The 16,865-nt window shown below is 52.5% G+C and overlaps 1 protein-coding gene across 5 annotated transcripts; it reads left to right on the top strand.

Annotated features, from left to right (window-relative positions):
* Window positions 1-2,952: 2,952 nt before the first annotated feature.
* Window positions 2,953-15,549, top strand: IFNAR2 (interferon alpha and beta receptor subunit 2). Of its 5 annotated transcripts, XM_059840211.1 has the most exons (10): window positions 2,953-3,110; window positions 5,040-5,356; window positions 6,526-6,622; window positions 9,150-9,191; window positions 9,476-9,599; window positions 9,905-10,074; window positions 11,280-11,452; window positions 11,710-11,872; window positions 12,585-12,703; window positions 14,049-15,549. In XM_059840211.1, exons 3-10 carry the CDS (start codon window positions 6,580-6,582, stop codon window positions 14,754-14,756), a joined length of 1,542 nt encoding a protein of 513 aa, XP_059696194.1. In that variant the 5' UTR covers window positions 2,953-3,110; window positions 5,040-5,356; window positions 6,526-6,579; the 3' UTR covers window positions 14,757-15,549. The 5 variants fall into 5 exon arrangements, with proteins under 5 accessions (XP_059696194.1, XP_059696198.1, XP_059696197.1 ...); XM_059840215.1 differs by lacking the exon at window positions 9,150-9,191; XM_059840214.1 differs by lacking the exon at window positions 5,040-5,356 and having other exon boundaries at window positions 2,967-3,110.
* The last annotated feature ends 1,316 nt before the right edge of the window (window positions 15,550-16,865 follow it).

Raw genomic sequence — 16,865 nt, 5'->3', positions numbered from 1 at the left:
CCCAGTGCCAGAGGGCAGGGCTGGGTGGGATCTTGGCAATGAGGAATGTGGGAATCTTTAAAATTAGAGGGTTTGGGGAAAGCTGTAAAAGGTAGACAGTACCTTTTACAGCTTCAGAGACAGTAGAACTGTGATTCAGAGCTCTGCTCCAGCCTGGGAGGGTGGGCAGGCCCTGGCACTGGGTGAACAGTGAATCCCAGAATCCCAGAAAGTCCTGAGCTGAAGGGACCCCCAGGGATCCCCCAGTGCCACCGCTGCTGTCTCTGTCCCCCTGAGAGCCTCTCAGGAACCCCTGGCCCACTGCAGGGAGACACTCTCTCATGCCCTGGGGGTGCTGAGGGCAGCTGGGCCAGTCACCTTTGCAGCAGAGGAGACACCAGAGACATCGGGGGATGAAAGGGCCGACTCTCAGCAGGGCTTCATCCAAGGTTTTCTTCAGGAGCTCCGGGAGCTCCCGTGTCACCGACATGTTCGATGGAAAATCCTTTCCTTAGGATTTTTCCCTCCTGAGAAGCTGAGAGGCCTCAAGAACAAAATGCAAACAATTCTTATCTGCTGCTGTGGGATGCAGCAGGTTGGGTCTGGGATTGGTCTCGTGTGGTTGTTTCTAATTAATGGCCAATCCCAGTCCAGCTGTCCAGACTGTCTGGGTCACAGACAAACCTTTGTTACTCATTCCTTTTCTATTCTTAGCTAAGCTTTCTGCTGAAATCCTTTCTTCTATTCTTTTAGTAAAGTTCTAACATAATATAGATCATAAAATAATAAACCAAGCCTTCTGAAAGATGGAGTCAAGATTCTCCTCTCTTCCCTGATCCTGAGACCCCTGTGAGCAATGCATCACCCCCACACCTCGGGGGCCTCCTGCCCACAGCCCGGGAGATGTGCCAAGGTTACATTGAAAGGGAGGAGGAAACCAAAAGCAGATAACATTCTACCATCCAATAAATGGCCCAAAGGGGTGGGCACTAAGGGATACACACTTAGCACAGTGTATAAAACAAGTCTCGGGGGGGCTGACCCTGGCCTCTGGGTAATCACTCGAGGTCTTGAAACGAAGCTTCTAGATGGAGGGGATGGGATGCTGAGTGATTGACAGAGAGCCAGGGGGGGATTTGGGGATGATCTCATCAAGGGAGAGGGATTCCATAGGGAAAGGGAAGGGGGTACAGTCTGGGGTAAACTATTTGGGAAAACTACGGGGATACAAAAATCAAAACTACTTCAAAGTATTACAAAGTATAAAAACACACTATAGCACCCTGCCCTGCCCAGACCCCCCCAAGCCCAGCCTGGGCATCCCTGGCAGCGCTGGCCAAAGGCTCCTGGAGCTCTGGCAGCCTCGGGGCCGTGCCCATTCCCTGGGCAGCCTGGGCAGTGCCAGCACCCTCTGGGGAAGAACCTTGCCCTGCCCTGCAGCCTGAGGTGCCCTGGCCCAGCCCCAGGCGCTCCCTGGTGCTGTCCCTGTCCCAGAGCAGAGCTGGGAGCTGTCCCTGCGCTGCCCCTCGGGAGGAGCTGCAGCCCCGGGGAGCTCTGAGCTCAGGCTGCTCCAGGCTGAGCTGACCAAGGCACCTCGGGGGCCCCTCCAGAGCCTTCCCCAGCCTCGTGTCCCTCCTCTGGACTCTCTCTTGGATCTGTCTGATACTGAGACACCCAGACCTGTCCCAGCACTGGAGGTGAGGCTGCCCCAGCCCACAGCAGAGTGGGACAATCCCTTCTCTGAAAAATGCATCTTGTTTGATTGGCTTTTCACCAATATTGAAATGAATACTATATATGTTATGTTGGAAAGTTCTGCTGTATTCATTCTCTTAAGCAGTGTGCTAAGTATAGTTTTAGGTTATAACAGAATGTTTAAATAGAAATGATGCTATGTAAAATAGTTCTTTAAAGAAAGGACTCGCACCAGACAGCAGCCACAGGACACCTGAATCTTTCAGAGAAAGAGAATTTATTGCCCCATTATCAGGACAAACGAACTTCTCCCTGCCTGCTCAGCCCTGGAGACGCCGTCAGGATCCAGAGGAGGGAGCTGACCCTGCCCAGACAGAATCCTGGCTGGGAATGGAATTGATGCACCAGGGATGGGCTGTGGGAATGTGCAACAGGCTGTTGTTTTAAGGGTTAATCCTCTGTGCACGTGGGGCCTTTTTCGGGCTTATTTTGCCCAGAAAAAGTACCTGGACTGTCTGTAACTCTTTGTTTTTATTGTCTCATATTGTCCTAATCCAAATTGTCCAAGTTATTATTACTCTAATTTTTATTACTATTTTTATAACCATTTTATTACTATTAAACTTTAAAAAAATTTAAAAACAAGCGATTGGCTTGATTTTCACAGCTTCCCTCCGGGCAGTGACGGTGTCCCCAGGACAGGGATGTCCCTCCTGACTCAGGGCACTGCTGCCTCAGATCCCGCTGCCCACGGACCCGCAGGGCCCTTCCCTTCCACGGCACCAGGAACTGCGGCTGCCCCTGCATCCCTGGCAGTGCCCAAGGCCAGGCTGGACGCTGGGAGCAGCCTGGCACAGTGGGAGGTGTCCCTGCCATGGCAGGGGTGGCACTGGGTGGGCTCTGAGGTCCCTCCCGACCCAAACCCTGCTGTGACTCTGACTCTGTAAACGCGGCAGGGGATCAGGCACCGCTCACGCAGCTTTCTCGCACAAGGAACACCGCGGAGCCGGGGGTGGAGCGGGTCCGGACGGGTGACAGAAACGGAAATAAAGGCAGGAACGGAAATAAAGGCAGACACCGAACTAAAGGCAGCAAAGGCCTTTGCGCGAGTGTGGGGAGGGAACGGCGCCCTCGGGGAGCGCCGCCATGGCGCCGCTGGGCGCGGCCTGAGGGGGAAGTGGGCGGGGCCTGCTGAATGGGGGCGTGTCATGGATCCTGATTGGGGGCTTGGTTTGACTGCAAAGGGGCGTGGTCTAGAGACATAAGGGCGTGGCCTATGCGGGGGGGCGTGACCAACAGCGCGCCGTCCCCGCCGCCATTTTCCCGGGCGGCAGCGCCGGGATGGATGGGAGTCGGTCGCGTTGATAAGGGGCGATAGACGCGGTTAGCAGCGATGAGGACCCGGAGCGGATCCCCTGGGGATTTTTCGTTGCGAGGTATGGCTGGAAGGTGGCGGTGCCGTGTCCCCCCGCTGCCCCCCGGCGCGGCCCTGCGATGACAATGGAGCGGTTCCCTGAGGGGAGCGGGGCCGCGCTCCCTCCCCCGGGTGAGGGGAGCGGGCTGGGCCGCTGCCCGGGCATTCCTGGGGGCCTCCGCGGCTCCCGAGAGCGCTCTGCTGGCGCCTTGTGGGGCCCGGGCCCGTGTGGAGCCCCCAGAACCGCACACGGAGCCCCAAAACGCCGCCGGGTTGGCCATCGTTCGCTGCATGGACCCCGGCGATGGCCCGGGAGGTGCCTGGGGGTGGGTTCGCTGTGGGAATCGCACCGAGGCTGCTGTTTGGGGGGAACAGCGGCTGCCGAGGGCTCTCGCAGCGCCCCTTGGCTCAGGCGTGGATTGTTGGGTCCCCGCCCAGGCTGGGCCATCCCCGAGAGTCCCCGTGTGTCCCTCGGGCAGATCCCAAATCCCTGGGGCTGGCAAAGCCCTCCCAGCCCAGGGAGTGCCAGCTGTGCCCCATGGCCACCTTGTCCCAGCCCAGAGCACTCAGTGCCACCTCCAGGGGACACCTGCAGGGATGGGCACTGCAGAGCTCCCTGGGCAGCCCCTGCCAAGGCCTGAGCACCCTTTCCATGGGCAAATTCCTGCTGCTGGCCAAGCTGAGCCTGCCCTGGCCCAGCCTGAGGCTGTCTCATCCCCAGCACTGTGGCCGCCCATGGGAAAAGGGCTGTTGGTAATGGCCTTGGGTTATGGAGGTTAAGTGATTTCCATGTCCTTAGAAGTGGTTTATCCAAAGTGTCCCAGAAGTTGAAGGTGGGAATAATGCTACAGGCACAGTGTGGTTCCCTGGCTCGGGTGGATTCAGGATTTTACAGAGCTCCAGGGGTGTCAGGATGGTGCCAGACTCTGCTCAGTGGTGCAAGTGGCAGGACAAGGAGCAATGGCCAGGATCTAAAACACAACAATTCCAGGCCAGCCTGAGGAAGAACTTCCTTCCCTGGAGGGGCAGAGCCCTGGAACAGCTGCCCAGGCAGGGGCTGGAGTCTCCCTCTCTGGAGACATCCCAACCCTGGGCCCGTTCCTGTGTCACTGCTGCAGTGACCCTGCCTGGGCAGGGCTGGGCTGGGCTGGGGGGTCTCAGAGCTCCCTGTGCAGGCTCAGAACATTCCTCTGCAGACTTCCCTGCTGTCAGTCAGCCTCTCTGCCTCGCTCAGTGTTCCCCTAAGCTGATTTATGTAAGTAAATAGACCATGTGCTTCTTTCAGAGAACTGGGCTTTATTTCAGAGCATTTCTGAAATATGAGCCACTGACTTTCGAAATCTCAGAGCTGCTTTTTTTTTTCTTTTCTGATTAGAAGCAAATATAACTCCATCCAGCCTGAACCTGAGATCCACTGAACTGATCCCAGGGCTGGAGCCAGGCTGGGAGAGCTGGGGGTGCTCACCTGGAGAGGAGAAGCTCCAGGGAGAGCTCAGAGCCCCTGCCAGGGCCTGAAGGGGCTCCAGGAGAGCTGCAGAGGGACTGGGGACAAGGATGCAGGGACAGGAGCCAGGGAATGGCTCCCAGTGCCAGAGGGCAGGGCTGGGTGGGATCTTGGCAATGAGGAATTGTTCCCTGGCAGGGTGGGCAGGGGCTGGCCCAGGGTGCCCAGAGCAGCTGGGGCTGCCCCTGGATCCCTGGCAGTGCCCAAGGCCAGGCTGGACACTGGGGCTGGAGCAGCCTGGCACAGTGGGAGGTGTCCCTGCCATGGCAGGGGTGGCACTGGGTGGGATTTGGGGTCCCCTCAGCCAGTGTGGGATCCCATGCAGCTGTGCCAGTGTCCCCTGTGCCATGGGGGCACTGGGGCTCCAGGCAGCTCCCAGGGATCTCCTGAGGGCACAGCCTGGCCTCAGGGGCTGCACTCACTGCTCTTTCCATGGCTTCTCCACAGGGATTGCTGCAGCTGTGAAGAGGAGGAGTAACAAAAGCTCACCAGAGTTCTGACAGAAATGGTTTTCCCCTGGGATTTCCCTGTCAGTGATAGATCTGCAGAGGACATCCAGCTCTAGACAGCTGTGGAATCCTGGAGATGAGCACATTTTATCAGATTTTCTCAGGCACTGGAAGGTGCTGAACAAGTAACCTGGCTTTGAGTGTGCCTCATGTGGGAGACTCCTTTGCTCAGCAGCCAGAGGCACCCGGGAGCCCGGTGTGATTGCCAGGGTGGGATTGTTGTTATCCCTGCAGCATGGCCAGCAAGGATCCCAGGTACACACAGCACATCCCTCTGGGCAGGGAGTGCTTCAGACAGGGCCGGGGTGAACTGCAGGGGTTATCAGGGAAAGGAAATCATTTACCAAGGGATTCCAGCATGCCCGAGGCTTCCTCCTGTAGGGAGCTCTGAACAGCCTGGGAAATCCCAGCCTGCAGGTGCAGCTGCTCTCTGGAATGACTTGTGCCTGAATGAATGAGCAGAGTGAGGGGAAGAGAGCGTTCCCTGAGGCTGTGGGACTGTCAGTTGCACAGATCCAAGTTCCTAACACTTACCAGTGGCTTCCTGCACTGCTGCCAGAGCTCTGAGCACAGGGAGCTTGACTCCTCGGATAAAGGGGTTTAGTTCACCTGATTTTAACAGATGACTTCTATCCTGTGTTAATATATGAATATACAGGGTTATATAGTAATATAGTCATATACAGAGTGTGCTCTGGCATGATTTTAAACTGGTTGTTTTGCAGAGAAAATAATTCCAATTGTATTTGTAAATAATGTTAAACTAAAAAGCAGTTAATTTTTGTTAAACCTGAGGGGAAGGTTCTTTAGAAATAGAAACACCTTTGCCCAGCTAACTGAAAACCAGGTCCTGTGGATATTAATATTGGGGAGATGATTATTAGAGTAAAAAATAACAGTGAAGAGAAGGGTTATTTTAATAGATCTTATGCACTAAAAAATTGTAACAAACTTTAGAACTTCTTTGTAATTAATTTTTAATTTTTTTCTCAGTGCTCTGTTGGTATTTTCCCTGTTTGGAAACAATTCCTACAATGGTGATGAGTTTATTTCAAGCAAAGCCAAGCAAAGTTTGTTTTCATTGTATTAATGAAGCTGGAGTGAGTGGCATTGAATTTTAGATACTATCTAAATGCAAAGTTAATGTAAATAATTATGCAGTGGTTTCTGCTTTCGTTGAAGTGGTAGGAGCCCATTCTGTGTGGAAAAAGGAAAGTACTGTTGCCATAAAATGGACAAAAATGGCCATAAAATGATAAAGATCAGTGCTCCCCAGTAACCCTTTCAGTACCACTGCCCTCCCTCAGAGACTGGAGCAGGTAAAACAATTCTGTACAGAAACCTTGGGTTAGTTAAAAGTGATTTACTAAGGCAATTTACTGTGATCATTTAGTAAAATGTGCTTGTTTTTTGTGTATTTGTAGGAACAGAAGCAGAATGTTCCTTTTGCAGGCAGAGAGGTTTGTTTGTTAATCTCCATGAGAACCCCAATGGATGTGCCAATGCCTCTCTGTCAGCTCGGTAAGTACCTGAGCCTTTGGGGTAGAGAGCAGCACTGCAGGGGGCTCCTTAATTCATGAATAATCCTGCTGAGTTAATGAAGTAAGAAACCATCAAAGTCTTGTAGAACTCTCCCTGGAGTAATTCCCAGAATAAGGATCTCTGGTGTTATCCCTGCATGCTCCATTCTGTGCATAGACCATGAGCAGGGGCTGGAGGCAGGCTGGGAGAGCTGGGGGTGCTCACCTGGAGAGGAGAAGCTCCAGGGAGAGCTCAGAGCCCTGCCAGGGCCTGAAGGGGCTCCAGGAGAGCTGCAGAGGGACTGGGGACAAGGATGGAGGGACAGGAGCCAGGGAATGGCTCCCAGTGCCAGAGGGCAGGGCTGGGTGGGATCTTGGCAATGAGGAATTGTTCCCTGGCAGGGTGGGCAGGCCCTGGCCCAGGGTGCCCAGAGCAGCTGGGGCTGCCCCTGGATCCCTGGCAGTGCCCAAGGCCAGGCTGGACACTGGGGCTGGAGCAGCCTGGCACAGTGGGAGGTGTCCCTGCCATGGCAGGGCTGGCACTGGGGGGGCTTTGGGGTCGCTCCCAACCCAGACTTTCTGGGATTCATGCCTGATTCCTCGCTGCCTGAACTGTGACTCTGGCCCCAGTGTGGCCTTTAAGGTCCCTTCCAGGCCATTCCATTCCATTCCATGATCTGCCTCCCTGCACATCCAGGAACTCGCAGGTACACGTGAGGGTTTTTATTTTTTTATTCTGAGTTTTTCTGGCACTCCTCAGTTTCTGGATTAGCAGGTGAAACCAGCTCAGTTTGGCTGAGCTGTACTTGTTGTGAGGAGGGGATTGTTAGGTTAGGATCCTTTAATTCTGTCAGAAGGGTCAGATCATCATCCCACGGCCCCAGACTGGTTTGGGTTGGGAGGGACCTCACATGGCAGGGACACCTCCCACTGTGCCAGGCTGCTCCAAGCCCCAGGGTCCAGCCTGGCCTGGGGCACTGCCAGGGGTGGTAGAAACTCAGAGAGGCCAAGATGCTGAAGATCCCCCTTGCAGTTTCCAGGCCATCCCTATTTCCCCAGGCTGAATATTCCCTGTTACTTGTTCTCAGATGTTTGTCTGGGCCGTGTCTTTTTTGTAAGAGTGTAACACAAACAGTTTTGCAACTGTGCAACTTCCTTTGCTAAACTTGTTTGTTGAAACAAAGTTCAGAGGCAGTTTGAGCTCTGAACGAAAAGGAATTTGCTTTGGGTAGGGAAGAGGCATTGAAAAATCAAATAATGCAAACTGGAATACAGCAGCAATTCAGCAGACACAATTTATTACAAATCTGAGCTTGTGTTCAGATAATAATAATAACAATTGTTAAAATATTGCTTGATTTATCCCCACTGGATGTTTTATCTCAAATGGGTGATTTCCTACCTGGTAAGAAATCTGTTGTTCTACATTTAGCTGCAGTTAAACCCATTATTTGTGGATCTCCATAAAGATTGTTTAAATTCTCTAATTCAAGGCCCAGATTTCTCTTCTCTTTTCACAGTCTTGCTGACTGTGGCACATCTTCTTAACCCAACAGGTCAAGATGAAAGAGAGTTTTAGGGAAGATAAGGAAGGAACTGTCCAGATTTTCCCATGGAATTCGTGTAAAACAGAGAAGAAATGTGTTTGGAATTAAAGTAGTGACTGCTTTGGCCAGCTGAGTGTGGGAGTCAGCATCTCCTGAGTCAGAGGCATGACCACAAAATGCCTTAAAACAAGAACAGGAAGTTTCTCCTTGATGCACTCAAAGCTAAAGGCAGGCTGAAGGGTCTTGAGAAAAAAAAATTAGAGAAGTCAGAACAAAAACTTCAAGTGTTTTGAAGCACTGTGTTGAAAAGATGTGAACAATGAGAAGCTGGGTTGGTCAAGGAAAAGAATCCTGGATGCAGTGATGCAGTGAGAGCCAAGGTGGATCACAGGCTCCTAGGGAGGTTTTACAGGAAGATGTAGGAGCCTCTGGAATGGCAGGATTGCCCAGGGAAGCTGGGGCTGCCCCTGGATCCCTGGCAGTGCCCAAGGCCAGGTTGGGGCAGCCTGGGACAGTGGGAGGTGTCCCTGCCATGGCAGGGCTGGCACTGGGTGGGATTTAAGGTCCCTTCCAACCCAGACCATTCTGGCATCTGTGAGCCTGAGTCAAGCATAAGGGAATATTTTCCCACATCAGCTCTAACATTCTTGGGATGGCTTGAAAAGGTGTTTGGAATAGGGTCAGAGTCCTCTGGGACATGATTTGACGAGACCAGCTTGGGTGGTTTTGCTGACGCTGAGTCCTGAATCTCAGAGGGAGGGATCCAGGAACCAGCTCCTCCTCGGAGCCCCAGCTTGATGGATGCTTCTCCCAGGCTCTGCAGGAGGAGGGAAGTGTAGGGAAGTCTGGGAAGATGTGAAAGAAAGTAATAGTTCCTCCAGGGAGTGCTGGGTATGAACCAATTGTTGCAAGTGAGCACTTGCAATAAAAGTCAGGTCCTGTGGATCCACCAAAGCATTAATACAGAGTTTCACTTTCCAGTGTGCCTCACCTTTCTGTCTACAGCTGTTTGCAGCCTGCCTGGTAAGAGTGTTACCATCCTTAAAATGCTTTTCCCAGCACATTTCATAGCTTGCACATCCTCACCAGTTATCATTGTGGAAATTCATGCTTTTTGGAGAAAGAGCTTAGAAATGCAGTCCATGTGCACAGTGCTTTGCATTGCTGTGTCTGTTGTGCTGAGCTCTCCCCTTGGCTGCTTTTTGGGGCAAATCCTGAGCTGCTCTAAATGGGTTGATTTATTAGAATGGTTGCAAAGCTCAGAGTTGTCTGTTGGGTTTTCTTTTTGTTATTTTTTTCCTTTTTAGAAAGAAAGGGGCTTCCTTACAACCTCCAGATGGACTCCCACAATTTCCAGCACATTTTGTCCTGGCAGGCAGAACATGACCCAGCTGTGCCAGCCTCCTACAACGTGCTCTACAAAGACCACAGGCAAGTCACACAAATTCTGCTTTTAATGTTTATTGACCCAAAGAGGAGGGGGGTTTGGAGTGCCCATCCCTGCAGGTGTCCCCTGGAGGTGGCACTGAGTGCTCTGGGCTGGGGACAAGCTGGGACTCCATGGGCTGGGAGGGTTTTGCCAGCCTCAGGGATTTTATGAAAATAGTAAGGCTGAGGTTTTCTGTTTTTCTTGGTTTTTTCCTTAGTTTTTCTGAGGTTTTTTCCCTTGAGATGCTCTCCTCACCCTCCCATGCCCTGTCACATCAGAGAATTGAGACTCTTGCTCTTTCCTGCAGGAGCCAGGACTGGATGAGTGCTCAGCAGTGTTCAGGCATTGCCCAGCTCTCCTGTGAGCTGACAGAGGAGTTCAAGGCCATGTCTGCTGAGTATTCTGTATTTGTTCAGAGCATTGGAGGAGCTCAGGTGCTCAATTCTTCTCTGCTGCGTTTTGTGCCATTCACTGAGAGTAAGTTCTCTCTCTGCATTTCTTCTTTTTGTAGTTTTCAGTAGCAGCTGATCCTGAATTATGTTCTGTTACCTTGGCTGTAAGACTCCACACTGACTGTGTTGGTGGCTATTTGTATGTAGTATTTCATATATGTGTAGTCCTGATAAAGGAATGAGGCTCTGGTTTTGAAATAAATGCATTATAATTATTATAAAGGAAATATAGTTTGCATTGACAAACACCAAGTAAAAATCTCTTAACTGTGTAAGGTACATAACTTAAAGAAGAACATTGTATTTGTGTGTTCAAATAGTGAATGTTGAGTTAAAAAGTGTCAGGTCTGCACCAAGTGTAGGAAAGAGATTGATGGACAAACAATCAATCTGCCCTTTTCCCTTCTGAAGATACTTGGCCTTATTGCCACAGGTGGCTTCACTTGGCTCTGCTTAAAATGGAGTTTTGAGCTAACAGAGCTAGGAGATACTGAGGAGCAGCTGGAGAGCTGTGGAGGATGAGCTGATGATGTTTCCTCTGAGCTCAGCAGAGGCAGCTGCTGTGTCCTTCCAGAGTCAGCAGTGAGGGAACCCTGTAGGGAATGAGGAGAATGGGACAAGGAGAACTGAAGGAGGCCATCCTGAGGAGGAGCCCTGCAGTCCCTGCAGCTGGTTTAATAAAAAGGACAGGACAAGGGAGAATGGCTTTCAGCTGCAGGAGAGCAGGGTTAAATGCATATTGGGAATTGTTCCTGGCAGGGTGGGCAGGCCCTGGCCCAGGGTGCCCAGAGCAGCTGGGGCTGCCCCTGGATCCCTGGCAGTGCCCAAGGCCAGGCTGGACACTGGGGCTGGAGCAGCCTGGGACAGTGGGAGGTGTCCCTGCCATGGCAGGGGTGGCACTGGGTGGGCTGTGAGGCCCTTCCCAACCCATTCTAGGATTCTATTCTGTACTTTAATCTCAGGTAGATAAAAAGATCACATCTCTGTGAATCTGGAGCAAATCCTCTGTCCCCTTTGTGCTTCTTCCTTTCACTCCTTTTCCTTTAAAGTCTGTCCATGTGGGAAATGATGGTTTGGCTGTGGAAGTTAAAGGCCTTATGGATTTACTGCAGGGGCCCCTCTGGAGTGTGCTGAGCCAGCTCTGTGTGCATCACAGAAGTGGAATTGCTACTGGATAAAGTAGAACTGTATTTTTTCCATCACTTTTCCCTCTTTCTTGTTTTCCAACAGCAATTCTGGGCCCACCAGAAGTGAATATCACTTCCTGTCTAAACTGCCTCAACGTCACCATAAAGCTGCCAGCCTCTCACTTTAGAGACAAGGGAAAGCTGCTGTCTTTAATTGATATCTATGAGGAGCTGGATTATGATATCACCCTGAAATCACAGGATGGAGAGCATAAGGTAGGGAAATTTGGGAATCGTTGTGCTTTAGAGGAGGAACACAGAGGGCATGAAGTGGCTCTGATGGTTAACAGGCTCCCAAACCCAAGTATGTGGATAGAAGCTAAAGAAAACATAGAAGTAGATTTCTTAGAAGAAAAGAGAGACTATGGCCAGCAGAATCTGAGCTTCCTTTCCCTGCAGGGGCCAGGTCTGGGGGAGGGAGCAGGGGCTCTTCCAGCCAATAACTGACTTCAGACCATTGTTTTTCATTGCAGAGGCCACGGCAGAGAACCACTGAAGAGGTGTTCAGTATTGCCATTGAGGAATTGTATCCCAGCAGGAATTACTGCCTGTCCGTGGGGGTCACTGCATCCCTGAACAAGAACTCTGTCCCCTCCCCCTGGAAATGTGTCACTGCAGACTCAGAGGCTCAGCAGGGTAATGGAGCTGTGGGCAGGGGGCTGGTCTGGGTGTGCAGTGTGTTCTTTTGGTGTAGGGACATTTACAGTTCAGTCCTAAAAAACAAGTGATCACAGAGTCGTGCAATGTCCTGAGCTGAAGGGACCCCAGGGATGCCCCAGTGCCAGCCCTGCCCTGCCCAGACCCCCCCAAGCCCAGCCTGGGCATCCCTGGCAGTGCTGGCCAAAGGCTCCTGGAGCTCTGGCAGCCTCGGGGCCGTGCCCATTCCCTGGGCAGCCTGGGCAGTGCCAGCACCCTCTGGGGAAGAACCTTGTCCTGAAATCCAACCCAAACCCCTCCTGGGCCAGCCCCAGCTGCTCCCTGGGTGCTGTCCCTCAGGGCCTCACTGGCAGAGAGAAACATTCCAAGAGAGAACCACTGTGGGTATTTAGGAGTGAAATCTAAAACCCCAGCACTTTGGGGCAACAAATCTCTTGGCAATCCCCTGAGCTGTACAGATCTCCACTAGCTCTGCAGAAAGATGGAGTCACTTCTTCTGTAATTCCTGAAGCTAATTTGGGATTTGGTCTTGTTCTGACTTTGACTTTCACAGATCCCTTCTAACCAAAATTACTGGGGATTCCCAATAGCTGTTGTGACTGGGAGATCTGGAATGTGGTGGTGGGACACCTCCTCCATGTGTGTTTCTTTGATTTTTTTTTTTTTTTTTTTTTTTTTTTTTTCACTCCAGGGTATCAGGAAGCTGCAGTGGCAGGTGCTGTCTGTGTTTCACTGATCATTGCTGCCATCCTGAAGTGTGTGCATGCAGCAGGCTTTATTTTCCCAAAGTTTTCCCTTCCTCAGACCTTGGTAAGTAATAGCTCTCACATCTGGCTGGCAGCAGGAAGTGTAACAGCTGGAATTTCTGGTGCTGTGATTTAGGTACAGGTTCTGTAAGAGCACAGAATGTTTGTGTTTGTAGTTTGCCTCAGCCCAAGATGCTCTCTAGGCTGCTAAGTTTTGTCTGATCTTCAGAACAAACATTCAAAACCACTTCTTGCTATTTCTGTGACAAGTTACTAACAGAGAGGATCATCCACCCTGCTCAGGGGGAACATCCAGGAATATTCCACCCACTTCTGGTCCCCACAGGGCACAAAAAGTGTGGCCCAGAGCAGGGCCAGGGGGTGAGCAGAGGGCTGGAGAAGCTGCTCTGTGAGGAGAGCCTGGAGGAGAAGTTGTTCCAATGTTTCATCATCATAAAATCTCTCTTGGACTTTCTCTGTGATCAAGCACAGAGGGAGCCACCCCAGAGCCAGCTAGTTTTTTATTTCTGTAGATTGAAATTAGCCATTTAAATTCATTCACAAATAATTGTGCCACTAAATTTCAGTCACAAATAACAAGATTCCTTGTTTCTCTCTTTTATCTTTTCTTGCTTGTTCTTTTTTTTTTACAGTCTCTGATTTCTTTTACATTTAATTCTGTAGGGTTTTTCAGCATAAATATTTTCCATTTTCTACAAACATACCCAGAGCAGATGGGTATCACTTTTTTCTAAGACTTCTTCCACATGTTTCTGTCCTTTGCTGTGTCGTTTTCACATCCCAACAATTGCTGAACACATTACTAAGGAGTGTCTAAGGTTTATTTATTTTTTTATTGTCAACTTGATGAATGCTTCAAATACTGAATAATCCTCTGAAATGCAGGGGGAAAACAGGGCTTGGGATGTTAAAATGGTGAAAATTGCTTCAAAAGGTTGTTTCTAAAGGACATTAAAATTGCTCATCTGTGATCGAGGTGACTGCAAGAGTTGGGAGAGTGACAAGACTCAGCTCGCCCTGTGAGGGTGGGCAGGCCCTGGCCCAGGGTGCCCAGAGCAGCTGGGGCTGCCCCTGGATCCCTGGCAGTGCCCAAGGCCAGGCTGGAGCCTGGGGCTGGAGCAGCCTGGCACAGTGGGAGGTGTCCCTGCCATGGCACTGGGTGGAATGGGATGATTTTATAAGGTCCCTTCTCACTCAAACCTTTCAGAGGTTCTGTGATGTTCAGGAGTGGAAAAGAAGGAACAATCCTAGATAGCCTGAACAACTGTGGCACAGAAGGAATCATATGTTTGACAGCCTCATGGCTGGAGGTTATTTGGGTTTTTTCATGGTTTTGTGTGCATGTATGGAAAAGTGGTAGATTGATTTAATTCCTTTTACTCTTCCAGGCATTCATCAGGAAGTTGGCCTACTCCCCCTGGGTGTCTGAGTCAGAAACAGTGGCCTCAGTGGAGATCATCCCCAGAGAGGTGAAAAGCAAGGCCAGGGTCTGCAGAGGCAGTGCCAGTGATGACAGTGACAGTGACAGCAGTGACAGTGATGGCAGTGCCCTGTGTGACCACGACTACACCAGGCGGGACAGGCTGGGCAGGGCCAGTGTGCCCCGGGGCTGTGACACCCCCAGCAGCCTGGGGCAGTACTCAGTGAGCAGCACCTGTGAGCACAGCAGCAGCCAGGCTGGGGACACGCCAGCTGCTGAGCCACAGGAGCCCCAGGGACACCAGGGCCACCCTGAAGGGGACAGAGGCACGAGGAGCGAGTTGCTGAGCCCTCTGTGTGGGGACAGCTGTGAGCCCCAGGGGGGCAGCGAGTGCTTCACCATCAGCCTGCACACGGTGCTGCTGGGCACCCTGGAGCAGGATGGGCACGGCTCTGCAGCTGCTGCCCCAGCCCAGCAGGACACAGGGGACTGGCACTGTGCCCGTGCTCTGGAGGCAAAGCTGCTGCAGGACACGGGAAGTGGGCAGGAGGAAGCACCTTGTTCTCATGACTTCCGGGAGTGGCAAAACTCCTCCTCCTCCTCCTCCTCCTCCTCTGGGGAAAGTGACTCTTTGGACTCGGACACAGAGCAAGTAACGGGGTACATGAGGAGATGAAGGAGGGAGAGCTGCTTTTACTTTATAACATAGCAATCAGTGTTGTCCAACTCTTGTTTCTGGACTGAATGCACAGATCTTGTCCTTTCATTAACATCCTGTGAGAGGGGGCTCCTACAGAGAGAGCTGGGGCTGTTTGTCTCGAGAAGGATCCAGAGAGACTTAGAGCTCCTTCTGTGCCCAGAGGGGCTCCAAAGGAGGGGCTGTGGGCAAGGGCTGGAGGGACAGGACAAGAGGGAATGGCTTCAAACTGGCAGAGGGCAGTTTTGGATTAGAAATTGTTCCCTGTGAGGGTGGGGAGAGACAATTCCCAAGGCCTGGAGGGACAGGAGCCAGGGAATGGCTCCCAGTGCCAGAGGGTAGGGCTGGATGGGACCTTGGCAATGAGGAATTGTTCCCTGGCAGGGTGGGCAGGGCTGGGATGGAATTCCCAGAGCAGCTGGGGCTGCCCCTGGATCCCTGGCAGTGCCCAAGGCCAGGCTGGACACTGGGGCTGGAGCAGCCTGGAACAGTGGAAGGCTGGTCTCCCAACCAGACCACTTTTACAATTTTTTAATTCTTTATCTCTGTTACTGGATTTTTGTGAAACCTGTTCGGCTGGCTGGATACTGTATTTGTGCAGAGAACACTGATCAAGTGGAATAATGGGGGCAGACAGGAACACTCAGCTGGCAAAAGAGTGGATCTAGGCATTAATACACTTATTGAATTTATTTTTGTATAATTTTGTATAATTACTGATTCATATTAAAATATTTTTATGACATTTAAAATACAAATGAGCAATTTAAAATTGGTGTGTGCAGCCCTGGTGGGTGAGGGGAAACAGACCCAATGTGTGAGGGGTGTTAGGGAAATCAATCCACAAACTCCAGGGGTTTATGTCCAAACAGGAGACAGAGGAGTCCTTTTACTGTATTCTAATAAAGGGAGAGGCCATGGGGCATCCCCTGGGGTCTCTCAGATTTTTGCAGGATGCAGCCTCCTTTTTATCCCAATTTCCCTTCTTTCCCCATTTCTGAGGCACTTGAGAGGTTCAGACTGCCCAGAACACCTGATCCCAGAGATTCCCCTCTAATGTACAACCCTCCCTTTTCATTTTTAATTCTTATGGAATTTAGGGGTTATCCTTTCCCATTCTTTCTTTCATCTTTCAATGTCCTATTTCATTTATCAGCAAACCTAAAGTTTATTTGTAAAAGCAAAAATCTTTTTCCATTCCTCACTCAGGGGAATCCTTCCCATTGATTTCTTTTATCTCCTAGTGCTGGTTTTATCTACGAGCAGACCCACAGCTTGTTTGGAAAGACAAATCCACTATTCCTCTCAGGAGGAACCCTCAGGCCCGGGGCCGCCGCCGTGCCCACAGCCCGCCCCGCCCTGTGGGGAAGCGGAAGGGTTCGGGGTGCCGGGGCTCCCGGTGCCCGCCCCGTGGGGAAGGGGCAGGGTTCGGGGTGCCGAGGCTCCCGGTGCCCGCTCTGTGGGGAAGCGGCAGGGTTCGGGGTGCCGGGGCTCCCGGTGCCCGCTCTGTGGGGAAGCGGCAGGGTGCGGGGTGCCGGGGCTCCGGGTGCCCGCCCTGTAGGGAAGCGGAAGGGTTCGGGGTGCCGGGGGGTGCCCGCCCTGTGGGGAAGCGGCAGGGCTCGGGGTGCCGGGGCTCCCGGTGTCCGCCCCGTGGGGAAGCGGCAGGGTTCGGGGTGCCGGGGCTCCCGCTGCCCGCCCTGTAGGGAAGCGGCAGGGCTCGGGGTGCCGGGGCTCCGGGTGCCCGCCCCGTGGGGAAGCGGCAGAGTTCGGGGTGCCGGGGCTCCCGGTGCCCGACCTGTGGGGAAGCGGCAGGGTTCGGGGTGCCGGGGCTCCGGGTGCCCGACCTGTGGGGAAGGGGCAGGGTTCGGGGTGCCGGGGCTCCGGGTGCCCGCTCTGTGGGGAAGCGGCAGGGTTCGGGGTGCCGGGGCTCCTGGTGCCCGCCCCGCCCTGTGGGGAAGCGGCAGGGTTCGGGGTGCCGGGGCTCCGGGTGCCCGCCCTGTGGGGAAGCGGCAGGGCTCGGGGTGCCGGGGCTCCTGGTGCCCGCCCCGTGGGGAAGGGGCAGGGCTCGGGGTTCCGGGGCTCCCGGTG

The sequence above is a fragment of the Haemorhous mexicanus genome, chromosome 2 (assembly GCF_027477595.1).
Source record: "Haemorhous mexicanus isolate bHaeMex1 chromosome 2, bHaeMex1.pri, whole genome shotgun sequence".
In the NCBI taxonomy this organism is placed as follows: domain Eukaryota; kingdom Metazoa; phylum Chordata; class Aves; order Passeriformes; family Fringillidae; genus Haemorhous; species Haemorhous mexicanus.
Note: the sequence above shows the minus strand (reverse complement) of the source record. Positions and strands in the feature narration are given on the sequence as shown.

What these genes read in the sequence shown, in the direction of transcription:
- IFNAR2 (XM_059840211.1), top strand. Translation starts at nt 6,580, where the DNA reads ATGAGAACCCCAATGGATGTGCCAATGCCTCTCTGTCAGCTCG. An exon ending in GTGCTCTACAAAGACCACAG is followed by an intron (nt 9,600 to 9,904) that starts GCAAGTCACACA and finishes TCTTTCCTGCAG; the next exon opens with GAGCCAGGACTGGATGAGTG. An exon ending in AGACTCAGAGGCTCAGCAGG is followed by an intron (nt 11,873 to 12,584) that starts GTAATGGAGCTG and finishes TTTTCACTCCAG; the next exon opens with GGTATCAGGAAGCTGCAGTG.